Raw genomic sequence first — 11952 nt, 5'->3', positions numbered from 1 at the left:
AGAAAAAAATCACCAGGTTACCGTCTAGTTTAGGTGAGTCACGAATTAATGTATTATACTTTACTAATACAAATAATATTTAAATAATACGAAACTATGTCTAATTAAAAAGCATGTTGGACATAGGAGCGTTTAACGACCAACTAACTATTATCAACACTTTATTGAATCAGTGCCTTGTTAAATATTTTTTATTTATTTAGTTCTTATTTTAATTCAATTAGTTTTATTTATTTGATTACATTTATTCATTAAGCCGATTGGGAGGTCTGTGAAATCATGTTAGAACAATGCAATAGTTTTTTTTAGCATTATATAAGAAGGCAGGTCGTTACTGAAGGTTCCTCACACTCGTGCGCACTGACGCGTCGAGGGAACTCTCTCCAGTCATCTGTGCGCGTGTCTGGCGGCGGTCTTCAGGCTCAATCAACACGAGTTGGGATCGTTCTGAGGAGGACATTTTCATGGGTTGTATTTAATAAAAGCAACGTAGAGATTTACTCAGTCTGTGAAGAAGTCTTACCTGTATTCTTAAATTAAGTGTTCTTGTATCATGCTGCATCCACTGAAGAAGTGATCAAAAGGACAAAGGTGGGCAAAATGTTTTAGCTTAAACTGAAATAATGCTGTGTGTTTAATTTTTTTAATTGGCACGCTAATTGCATTGCACAGAGCGATTAAGCGAATTTTCAAGATATAGAAAACTAGTCTATAGTAGAATCAATAGGTGTCTCTAAATGTGAACTTATACAGACTTACAGTCGTATTTTTATTGTAAAAATATTTAAATCGGAAACGTTCGTTTAATGGATATTATATTTAATAATTGATATTAAATCATTAATTTATTATATTTCATACATCAAAAATAAAAATTTTTCGTCCTGTAAACTCCTCATTTATCATCAGAGGAAAGTAAGTCAGATTTAGTTCTCATTACAGTATAGGATTGAATCTGTCTGTTAGGTTTGTGGGGACTGCTCCTCCATTACAACGGTTAAATGACCTCTGTAGTGCTGAGGAGAGAAGGATCTGAGTAATATTACTGCTGTCTTCTTCATTTAGGTTTGAGCTGTGAGCTGCAATATGTTCAGAACAGATCATATTGTAGGATATTTGACAGAAAGCAACATGCAGGACTTTCTGTTCTCTGCATGTTCAGAGTAGACATAAATGTTCATTAATAATGGAGATCCACTTAGACTATCAATATGAATGCATTAGATGAACTAATCAACACAGGCCATTTTTATTTTTGTCCTTTGTGTTTGTTTATTCAGATGTTTCATTATAACTGTCTACAGATTATATGATTTTATGTAAACATTCCCAGTATGGGGCATGTTGTCACAACTGAAACGGACATTAAATCACGTTAATGGCTTTCAGTGTATTTTATTTATTAAATTTGCTGAAAATAAATAAACTGTTATTCCATTCATCCTTTACAGTGAAAACATGTAAGTAAGAGCAGCTAACACCTTGTAAGGGTCCTCTGACAGATAAAAGCCAAAATGTCTTCTGATGAAGTTGTTCAGTCTTAACCAATTTCAAAGAGACATCGTGTTCACAAGTGGCTATTCATGGAATTTTATCTCTGAGATAAAAGTGGTTGTTCGGTACACCTAATCCACTGTAGCTTTTAGAAAGTGCAGAAAAAGACTTAAGCGTTTTGCTATCCAATGGAATCTTGCAATTATCCTACCAAAGTCAAAAATAATAGTGCACAGTGCTGACTAGGAATCATTTCAAGATGGTATTTGTACACCACTTATGTGAGGAGAACACATTTACTATATTTTCTGTTACGCACACTGTAGTCTGTTTATTTAATCAGTTTGGATGGAAGGTGTATATTACTTGGCCACAAGTCTTTCCTTTGTAGATTAGGAATGGCCTTTCTGTTCTACAGGCATAGAGTACATGCCCTCTCTACTTTAAATCATTCACAAATAATCCAAGTGGCTTAGTTTAGTGATCTGTGCTGATATCAAAAAGGGCATTCAGATCCAAGGAATTACTGAATTTCGAGTTTCAGGGGAAAATGTTCCAGCAATACAGTACATTTATTGTAATTTACTTTTGCTAAAGCAGTGGCTCATAATCAGCTGGTTGTGACCCAAAAAAGGGTCTTGCAGGTCTGTTCCGACAAAACAGGGTTAAAGAAATTATGTATGTAATGTAGACCCAGACTACATTAAATCCAAGTTTTCATACAAGAGAATAAACATGCAGTGCTAACCACAGGGGGTTTTGTGCAGTATTTTTTTTAGCTGTCAACACCATGATACCATTGAAATTCAATTCATTTCCTGTTTACTCCTATTTTATATTACTAGTATACAAATTTGTGTATACAAACAATATACAAAATGATTAATATTCATAATTATTATATTTTTCATGTTAGGTTAATTGTTGTATATTGTTTTGGTTATATGAAGTCATGGTAATATTAATGTTTTGTTTCCCCCCCCCATGTTTTTGAAAGAAGCTATGCTCACCAAAACTGGACTTGCTCATAAATACAGTAAAAACAGTAACACCGTGGAATACTATAATTTTAAATAACTGCATTCTATTTTAATATATTTTAAAATGTAATTTATTCCCTTAAAGTCTTCAGTATCACATGATCCTTCAGAAATCATTCTAATATGCTGATTTGGTGCTCAAAACATTTGTTATTAGTGTTAAGATCTTTTTTTTTATCAGTTTAGTGTATCCCTGTTGAATAAAACCAAAAAATCTTACCCCAAGCTTTTGAACAGTAAAATATTCAGTTTCTATCACAGTTTATTTACAATGTCTTGTATTTACATGTCACTTTTTCCAAACAGGTGTCAGATTGTTGTCATCACACCATGGCAGACATGGGCTATCTCCACAATGAATCATGGACAAACATGACTTTAGATGCATCTGCCTCATCGTTCAGTGGACTGCAGCTCCTGATGGACCTGAAGCCACTCTTCATCCCTCTGTATGCAATGCTCGTCCTGGTTGCGTGCTCTGGAAATCTCCTCCTTCTCATCCTTATTGGAATGAACAAGAAACTTCACAGCACTACAAACTTCCTCATCGGAAACCTGGCCCTGGTTGACCTGGTTATGTGCCTGTTCTGTGTTCCTCTGACTGCGTTTTATGCCTTTGATGAGCGCGGTTGGGTTTTTGGCCAGTTCATGTGTCATTTTGTTACCCTGATGCAGACTGCGACTGTATTTGCGGCAGTTCTTTCATTAACCGCCATTGCGGTGGACCGATACGTCGTGGTCGCATACCCGATTCGCCGTCGCGGAGGTCGATCCTTCTGCACATGGTTGGTGGTCAGCATATGGCTCTGCGCATTAGCAATGTCCACCCCAAGCGCTCTGCACACGGTCTACCTGGATCTGAGCGCAACAGGACATGAAATGGTGGTTTGTGAGGAGTTCTGGCATGGTCAGGAGCTCAATCGTCTAATATATTCATGTTTCTTCTTGCTCCTTTCTTATTTTGTTCCTCTAGCAGCAGTTTCCATATCCTACTGTGCAATCTCCTGCCACCTGCAACACAGAGCTACACCTCGGCTCATGGCTCCTACACCTTCCAACCAGGAAAAGTGGGGGCGCAAGAGGCGCAAGACGTTTCGACTCTTACTGGTGTCTGTTCTGTCATTCGCATTCTCCTGGCTTCCATTGCAGGTGGTCAACCTCATACGCGACCTCGACACCGACTTCGCCATCCTGAGCAAGAATCACATCAATGTGATCCAGGTGTCGTGCCACTTGTTAGCCATGAGCTCGGCCTGCTACAACCCTTTCATTTATGCTTCTCTGCACAACAAGTTTCTGTCATATCTTTGCCAGAACATATTTCAAAGAAAACCTCATCATTCTCAAAGCAGCCTCACAACCTCCAGCCGAATACTTCGCTTGAATACCTCTAGTACTCTAGCTGACATTCCCATGGCTATTTGCAAGATTTCACAAGACTGAATCTTCTCTCCAACACAAAAAAAGGTTCTAGAACTGTGCAGATAAATACTGTACCATGATCAAAATTGATTAATAAATTGATTAACCAATCACTCTATTGTTAAAGGGTTTGTTCACCCAAAAATGAAAATTCTTCTTCCTGGGTTACTCTCTTCTGCCATTTTGTGACGTAATCACGTAATCAGCGTTGTTTACATTCAGAAGAAAGCGTGTGGAAGATGGTAACTCGGGAAGAAGAATTGTTGAATAAATTATATTATTATTGTTTTCTTTGCGTACAAAAAGTATTCTCGTAGCTTCGTAAAATTACGGTAAAACCCCTGGTATCACATGGACTATTTTTTCGATGTCCTTGCTATGTTTCTGGACCTGGGAACATTACAGTTGCATTGCTGTCCATACAGGGCCAGAGAGCTCTCAGATTTCATCAAAAATATCTTAATCTGTGTTCCGAAGATAAACAAAGGTCTTATGGGTTTGGAACAACATGAGGATGAGTAATTAATGACAGAATTTTCATTTTTCGGTGAACTAACCCTTTAAAGCTGTATGTACTTAATTGATTCCTGAGGAAAATTTTAAACATTTGCATCAAGTATTTCTGGTCAAATTGTTCAGATGTTATTAGCAAAAAGGTACATTTTTCATGTCTTCACCAGTAGGTGGTGTTGTGTCAAAACTACTTATGTTTCATACGTCCATTTTGGCATGCTCTTTGTCAAATTTGTTTGTGCATTATTTCCAGAAAGGTTTTATTAATCCATTTGAATTCCCTAAGTTTTGTCGGCATTGTTTGATGTTGATAACTGATTTCTGTGAAAATAAAGCATGTTTGAAAATGTTTAAAAATTATTTTCGGTCACACTTTATTTTAAGGTCCACTTCTCACCCCTATTAACTATGGCTTTTGCCTCAAACTCCTAATTTGCGGCTTATTAATAGTTTGTAATGTACTTGCTAAGTTTAGGTATGGGGGTATTAAGGGATCAAAAAATATGGTCATGCAGAATAAGGCATTAATATGTTGTTTATAAGAACTAAAAACAGGCAACATGCTAGTAATATGCATGCTAATTCACATCTAGTTAATAGTGAGAATTGGATCTTAAATAACCTTAAATAAAATGCTACCTTCATTTTGTACTATTTGCCAAAATTGTTACATCTAAAATGATCGCACAAGGATTTATAGCTCTGAATATCCACAGGTGGTATAAATGAAAAAAGAAAAAGTTACTGCTCACTCATTGTGTTAATGCATTCATGTAGTAGCATTGCAAGGTAATGTATTATTAATTATGTATGTCCATCTGCTTGATGCATTCAATTGCACTCAAGTGTTCATTAGAGGTTTACTTAAAACAAAAAAATACAATACAATGTAATTCATCACATAATAAATTAATCACAATAAAGGTATAGCAGGCACAGCATGAATTCTGAGTATATTCTTTGAGAATACTCTATTTAAAAAAATAAATATACAACAATGGTTACATTTTTCAGTAAGGTTCCTTTTATTAACATTTATTTTTTATATTAGTTAACATGAACCAACATGATATTACTTCTAAAGCATTTATCAATCAGGGTAACATTTTACAGAAAGGTGTGTTAGTTCACAGTGCATTAACTAATGTTAATAAACACATTTTTTATTTTAATGCTTTATTAAATGCTGAAATTAAAATGAACTAATATTAATAAATGCTGTAGAAGTATTGTTCATCCTTAGTTCATGTTAACAGGCCATACCACCCCTTCTGCCCCTTGGCTATCAGATTTTCTCCGTGAACATCGTTCTAAGCTTAGGGCTGCTGAAAGGGTGTGGCGCAAATAAATAAATAAAAATACTACTGGCCTTTAAGGTCCCCTGAAGTACCTTAATGTAATTTCAACTGAAACAGGTAAAAAGGGTGGGACATATCGAGCAGCCCCGCCCCCTATAATAGCCAATATTTTTTTGCCTGGTCCAGAGAAAGTTGAATTTGGTAAAGCCACAGCATAATAGATTAGCCCCTAAATTCGATATGAAACTCTTAGTAAAACAAAAAAAATGGTCATAATCATGCTAAGGCTGTGTAGTTTTTAAAAGTTTTTTAATGCCGACTTGCATATATGATCTGCTCCGTGCGATCACATCTCTGGACTGGAGCCAAAGTCCGGATTTGACTGTGCGCTGCTACGGTTCCCGTGAAACAATGTGTGAATTGTTCCCTATTATTACCTACATTGTGCACTACGAGTCATTCATTTTGCAAGAAATACTATACTGTGAACAAGTGACCAATCTCAGCTGGCACTTCAGCATCTATTTAAAGTGCAGAGGGCGGGAGCTTTGATTCTACAGAGCATTTGATTGGTCAGTAGATTTGATGAAAAGATGAAGTATGATGTGACGTCGAAAAAATCTTTGAGCGTTTTGCCGGAAGTGACGAACTGCAAGTTTTGAATGCTTAAATCTTTAAATGCAAATTTTGTCCTTTTTTTGGAGCACAATGCCTTAGATAACCCTAAGACTAACATATTGATACCAACACGCAAATTTTTTATAATTTTTTATTTCATGGGGACTTTAATGTGAATCAGTCACTCCTCTCTTCCTTGCTACCTGATCTCATGGCATAAATGTACCTGGGTGCACTTTTAAGCGAGATGCGAAATAAAACAGATGCTTTTTCATAGGTGGTAGGTTTGTTCGGTAGCTCACGGAGTACAGAGACATACTTGAGGGGCGAGGAGCTCTACTTCGAATCCTGTGTAACCACGGTTCGACAAAGTAATTCAAATCTGGATATAAGGAAGATTAAATGGCATGGTTGCATCAACAAAAAGTTTTATTTCAATTTCGCATTTGTTAACAATATCGGGTAGGTTAAGGGGTGGGTTTGGTGTATGCCAGGGTAGTGCTTGAAGTGGAAAAAAAGAAAATACCCCCCCCCCCATTTATTTAAGAATTTATTCATATTAAATAAGTACTTTTTAGTAATTCACTATGTAGATATAGTGCCACAATCAATCAATCAATAAATAAATAAAAGTTTTCAATACCAATTAGCACAAGTCAAGCTGCGATTCCAAACAGGACCACAAGGAGATGCCAAAATCCTACTTCAAACACTGGTGTAGGCAATAACTTTTTGAGACAGTCCCCAGATATTTGAATTTTGAACACCCACAATACCTACAAGAATCAGCATAATAAAAACACAGCAATATGTATCCTATATCAACATAATAAAAACATGCCAGGGTTCACGAACTGAACCAGTGTTTTACCACCACTCAGTGAACATTTCTCAGTGGACAATTTTCCACACCACAATCTGTCAAGCACATCTTAGCAGCAAACATACACTCGTTCACATCCTTCTCTTCACTCTCTTAGACAGAAGTCTCCAAAGTCATCCTTTCTAATCATCCTACTACTTGCCCGCCTGATCCTATTCCATCTCTTCTCCTTCAAGCCATTTCGTCTGCAGTTGTACTTGCACTCACTCACATCATTAACACATCCCTTCACACTGGTGTTTCCCCCCCAGCATTTAGATAGGCTAGTATAACCTCACTACTTAAGAAATCATCCTTAACCCATCTCTTTTAGAGAACTACAGACGGCTTTCCCTTCTTCCTTTTATTTCAAAAACACTTGAACGAGCTGTTCAATCAAGTCTTTGCCTTTCTCCCACAAAACAACCTCCTCGACATCAACCAGTCTGGTTTCAAAAGTGGACATTCAACCGAGACTGCCTTGCTCTCAGTTGTTGAAGCCCTAAGACCGGCAAGAGCAGATTCCAAGTATTCAATAATCAATTTGCTGGATCTGTCCATTGATTTTGTCATGGGTAACCACCAGATCCTCCCATCAGCTCTATTGGCAAAGGGCATCTCAGGAACCACACTCCAATAGTTTGAGTCCTTCAAGGTATCTTGGAGAGGTGAGGTGTTCAAGTCTCAACATCTAACTACTGGGGTGCCTCAGGACTCTGTTCTTGGACCACTTCTCTTCTCTGTCTACATGGCCTCACTAGGTTCTGTCCTTCAGAAACATGGCTTTTCATAACACTGCTATGCTGATGACCCTCAACTCTACAGTATTGTTCAAAATAATAGCAGTACAATGTGACTAACCAGAATAATCAAGGTTTTTCGTATATTTTTTTATTGCTACGTGGCAAACAAGTTACCAGTAGGTTCAGTAGATTCTCAGAAAACAAATGAGACCCAGCATTCATGATATGCACGCTCTTAAGGCTGTGCAATTGTGCAATTAGTTGAATTAGTTGAAAGGGGTGTGTTCAAAAAAATAGCAGTGTGGCATTCAATCACTGAGGTCATCAATTTTGTGAAGAAACAGGTGTGAATCAGGTGGCCCCTATTTAAGGATGAAGCCAACACTTGTTGAACATGCATTTGAAAGCTGAGGAAAATGGGTCGTTCAAGACATTGTTCAGAAGAACAGCGTACTTTGATTAAAAAGTTGATTAGAGAGGGGAAAACCTATAAAGAGGTGCAAAAAATGATAGGCTGTTCAGCTAAAATGATCTCCAATGCCTTAAAATGGAGAGCAAAACCAGAGAGACGTGGAAGAAAACGGAAGACAACCATCAAAATGGATAGAAGAATAACCAGAATGGCAAAGCCTCAGCCAATGATCACCTCCAGGATGATCAAAGACAGTCTGGAGTTACCTGTAAGTACTGTGACAGTTAGAAGACGTCTGTGTGAAGCTAATCTATTTTCAAGAATCCCCCGCAAAGTCCCTCTGTTAAAAAAAAGGCATGTGCAGAAGAGGTTACAATTTGCCAAAGAACACATCAACTGGCCTAAAGAGAAATGGAGGAACATTTTGTGGACTGATGAGAGTAAATTTTTCTTTTTGGGTCCAAGGGCCACAGGCAGTTTGTGAGACGACCCCCAAACTCTGAATTCAAGCCACAGTACACAGTGAAGACAGTGAAGCATGGAGGTGCAAGCATCATGATATGGGCATGTTTCTCCTACTATGGTGTTGGGCCTATTTATCGCATACCAGGGATCATGGATCAGTTTGCATATGTTAAAATACTTGAAGAGGTCATGTTGCCCTATGCTGAAGAGGACATGCCCATGAAATGGTTGTTTCAACATGACAATGACCCAAAACACACTAGTAAACGGGCAAAGTCTTGGTTCCAAACCAACAAAATTAATGTTATGGAGTGGCCAGCCCAATCTCCAGACCTTAATCCAATTGAGAACTTGTGGGGTGATATCAAAAATGCTGTTTCTGAAGCAAAACCAAGAAATGTGAATGAATTGTGGAATGTTGTTAAAGAATCATGGAGTGGAATAACAGCTGAGAGGTGCCACAAGTTGGTTGACTCCATGCCACACAGATGTCAAGCAGTTTTAAAAAACTGTGGTCATACAACTAAATATTAGTTTAGTGATTCACAGGATTGCTAAATCCCAGAAAATAGTTTGTACAGTCAAAGGTAGACACTGCTATTTTTTTGAACACACCCCTTTCAACTAATTGCACAATTGCACAGCCTTAAGAGCGTGCATATCATGAATGCTGGGTCTTGTTTGTTTTCTGACAATCTACTGAACCTACTGGTAACTTGTTTGCCACGTAGCAATAAAAAATATACTAAAAACCTTGATTATTCTGGTTAGTCACATTGTACTGCTATTATTTTGAACAATACTGTACCTCTCAGTCCATCCTGATGATCAGATGATAGCTGCTTGCACCTTAGCTTGTCTAACAGACATTTCTTGCTGGATGAAATTCCAGCAACATCACTTCAACTCAACCTTGCCAAGACAGAACTGCTTGTGGTTCCATCTGACCCATCATTTCATCACAGTTTCACCATCCAGTTAGGCACATCAACCATAACTCCTTCAAAAACAGCAAAAAACCTTGGAGTTATGATTGATGATCAGCCGACCACATTGCTAAAACTCCCCAGTCCTGCAGATTTGCTTTATTTTAACGTTAAGAAGATCAGGGACTTTCTTTTGGAAGATGCTTCACAACTCCTTGCTCAAGCTCTTGTTCTGTCCAGGCAGTACTATTGCAATGCTCTCTTGGCAGATTCTTCAAGAATCAGCTAAAAACACATCTTCCATCTCTATTTCACCCTCTATTTCCAGCACTCTTTATTCTAGTTATATTCTTTGAAAAATAGAACTCAATTTACTAACAGCTTGTTTTCTTCTTCTTTTTCTTTTTGATTTATTATGCAATTTACAACAAAAAAGGCCTCTAACACTAGGCTTACTCTATTCTTTTCCTAATCTATCTTTTTATTTTATTTTATTTTTATTTTTATTTATTACATGATTTAAAAAAAACCTTACTACTTGTAATGCACTAAGCTAATTTAGACTTGTTAAAGCACTTGCATATCATTGCTCTTTTATTCATTTTGATCACTTCCATTGTCCTCATTTGTAAGTCGCTTTGGATGAAAGCGTCTTCTAAGTGACTAAATGTATCTAAACTAGTTAACTAATGAACCATATTGTAAAGTGTTACTGTTGCCGGTCTGTGTATTAGTGGTAAGGGATTTTTCAATGATTATTTCAGCAGGTTATATGAACTCATTGTGACATGTGACTTTATGAGTAAATGGCTCGTCCATTGAACAGTTTGATTTTTACAGATCTTTGAATCATTTATACATTTGTTTAATTCAAATACACTGATGCTGCATTAAAAAATGAAACACCTCTGTGTTGCTTCGAGTGCTCTGTGGCGTCTTTCTTTGGAACTACTAAGGCTATGCACTTCCTTGCGTGATATTGCATTAAATATATTCAAAAATATTTCAAATATTAATACAGATTTTTAAAATGGAAAATGTCTTTTCATCAAAATTACGTAAATGAATCTATGCAATAATTTCTTTTTTTGTTATGCATATGGATTGTCCTATGCTTTGGTGTAGCAGATGGTAAATGAGCAAAATGCTAATTAACAAGTAGTTCCATTTAAAAGCACAAATCATACACCACACTTCATGACCTCACATAAACCATATATCCGTTTAGATTACATTCATTTCTAATTAATGCAATTGAACTTATTAAACTTAAAAAAAGCATGGAATTGTATAAGGAGTCTAGTGAATATGAGTGTGGTTTGTGCTTTGTACACCGCACAGTATTTAGACATTTTTGCTCACCATCTCCAAAGGAAGTGCACAAAACACTGTCAGGCTGCATAAAAGGCCATGGACTCTGTATTACTGTATTATGAAAGTGCTTTCATCTGCTGTACCTTCTGTTGATTTTTTTTTCTCAAGTCTGAAGAACTTTAAGAGCTTTATTTTTAGTTTCCCTTTCAGAAGTCTATTTAAATCTGCCCTCAGACTTACATTTATTAATTCTGCACTAAAATCAGCAGTATGTTGAAAGTAATGTGCAGTTTCATTTGTGTTTACAGTATTGGAGGTCATCTGGAGTGTTATTAACTAGGGCTGGGCGACTTGGACAAAATAACTTATCACAATAATCTTCTTTTCATATCAGTGGAAATTGATAATAATCATGATAAATGTCAAATCTTTATTTCTTTAAAGTTTAAGCCAGATTTTTGCTCCAAAGTGAAACTTGTAGAAACCAAACCATTAATTTACCTTAACAATATAAATATCAAAATAGTTTAATCTCTTATTTCTGCATGTTTTAATGAGCTGTTTCAAATAAAGAAACCGGTTTGGGTTACCTGATAATATTAATAATAATAATAATAATAATAATAATAATAATAATAATTTCACTTTCTGTCTCTTAGAAATGCACATTTTACAGTAGCTTGAGTTAAGATGCAGAAGTAAATTGTTGTTCATTATCAAAATCAGTAACATCTGTAAAAATCGCAGCAACCTAGTTTTATATAGTTAAATTTATTCTAACCAAGTTTTTTTATTTATTTATTTTTTAATTAAGCATTGGTCTCCTATGGTTGCATACATTTAAA

At 36.4% G+C, this 11952-nt stretch overlaps 1 protein-coding gene across 1 annotated transcript; it reads left to right on the top strand.

The window, feature by feature from the left end:
• Positions 1 to 366: 366 nt before the first annotated feature.
• On the top strand, positions 367 to 3977 carry LOC113081913 (prolactin-releasing peptide receptor-like). The gene is made up of 2 exons (XM_026253814.1): positions 367 to 591; positions 2841 to 3977. Exon 2 carries the CDS (start codon positions 2865 to 2867, stop codon positions 3975 to 3977), a length of 1113 nt encoding a protein of 370 aa, XP_026109599.1. The 5' UTR covers positions 367 to 591; positions 2841 to 2864.
• The last annotated feature ends 7975 nt before the right edge of the window (positions 3978 to 11952 follow it).

Source organism: Carassius auratus, unplaced genomic scaffold (genome assembly GCF_003368295.1).
Source record: "Carassius auratus strain Wakin unplaced genomic scaffold, ASM336829v1 scaf_tig00035346, whole genome shotgun sequence".
Lineage (NCBI taxonomy): Eukaryota > Metazoa > Chordata > Actinopteri > Cypriniformes > Cyprinidae > Carassius > Carassius auratus.
Note: the sequence above shows the minus strand (reverse complement) of the source record. Positions and strands in the feature narration are given on the sequence as shown.

Coding starts and splice junctions, on each gene's coding strand:
- LOC113081913 (XM_026253814.1), top strand. CDS start 2,865: ATGGCAGACATGGGCTATCTCCACAATGAATCATGGACAAACATGACT.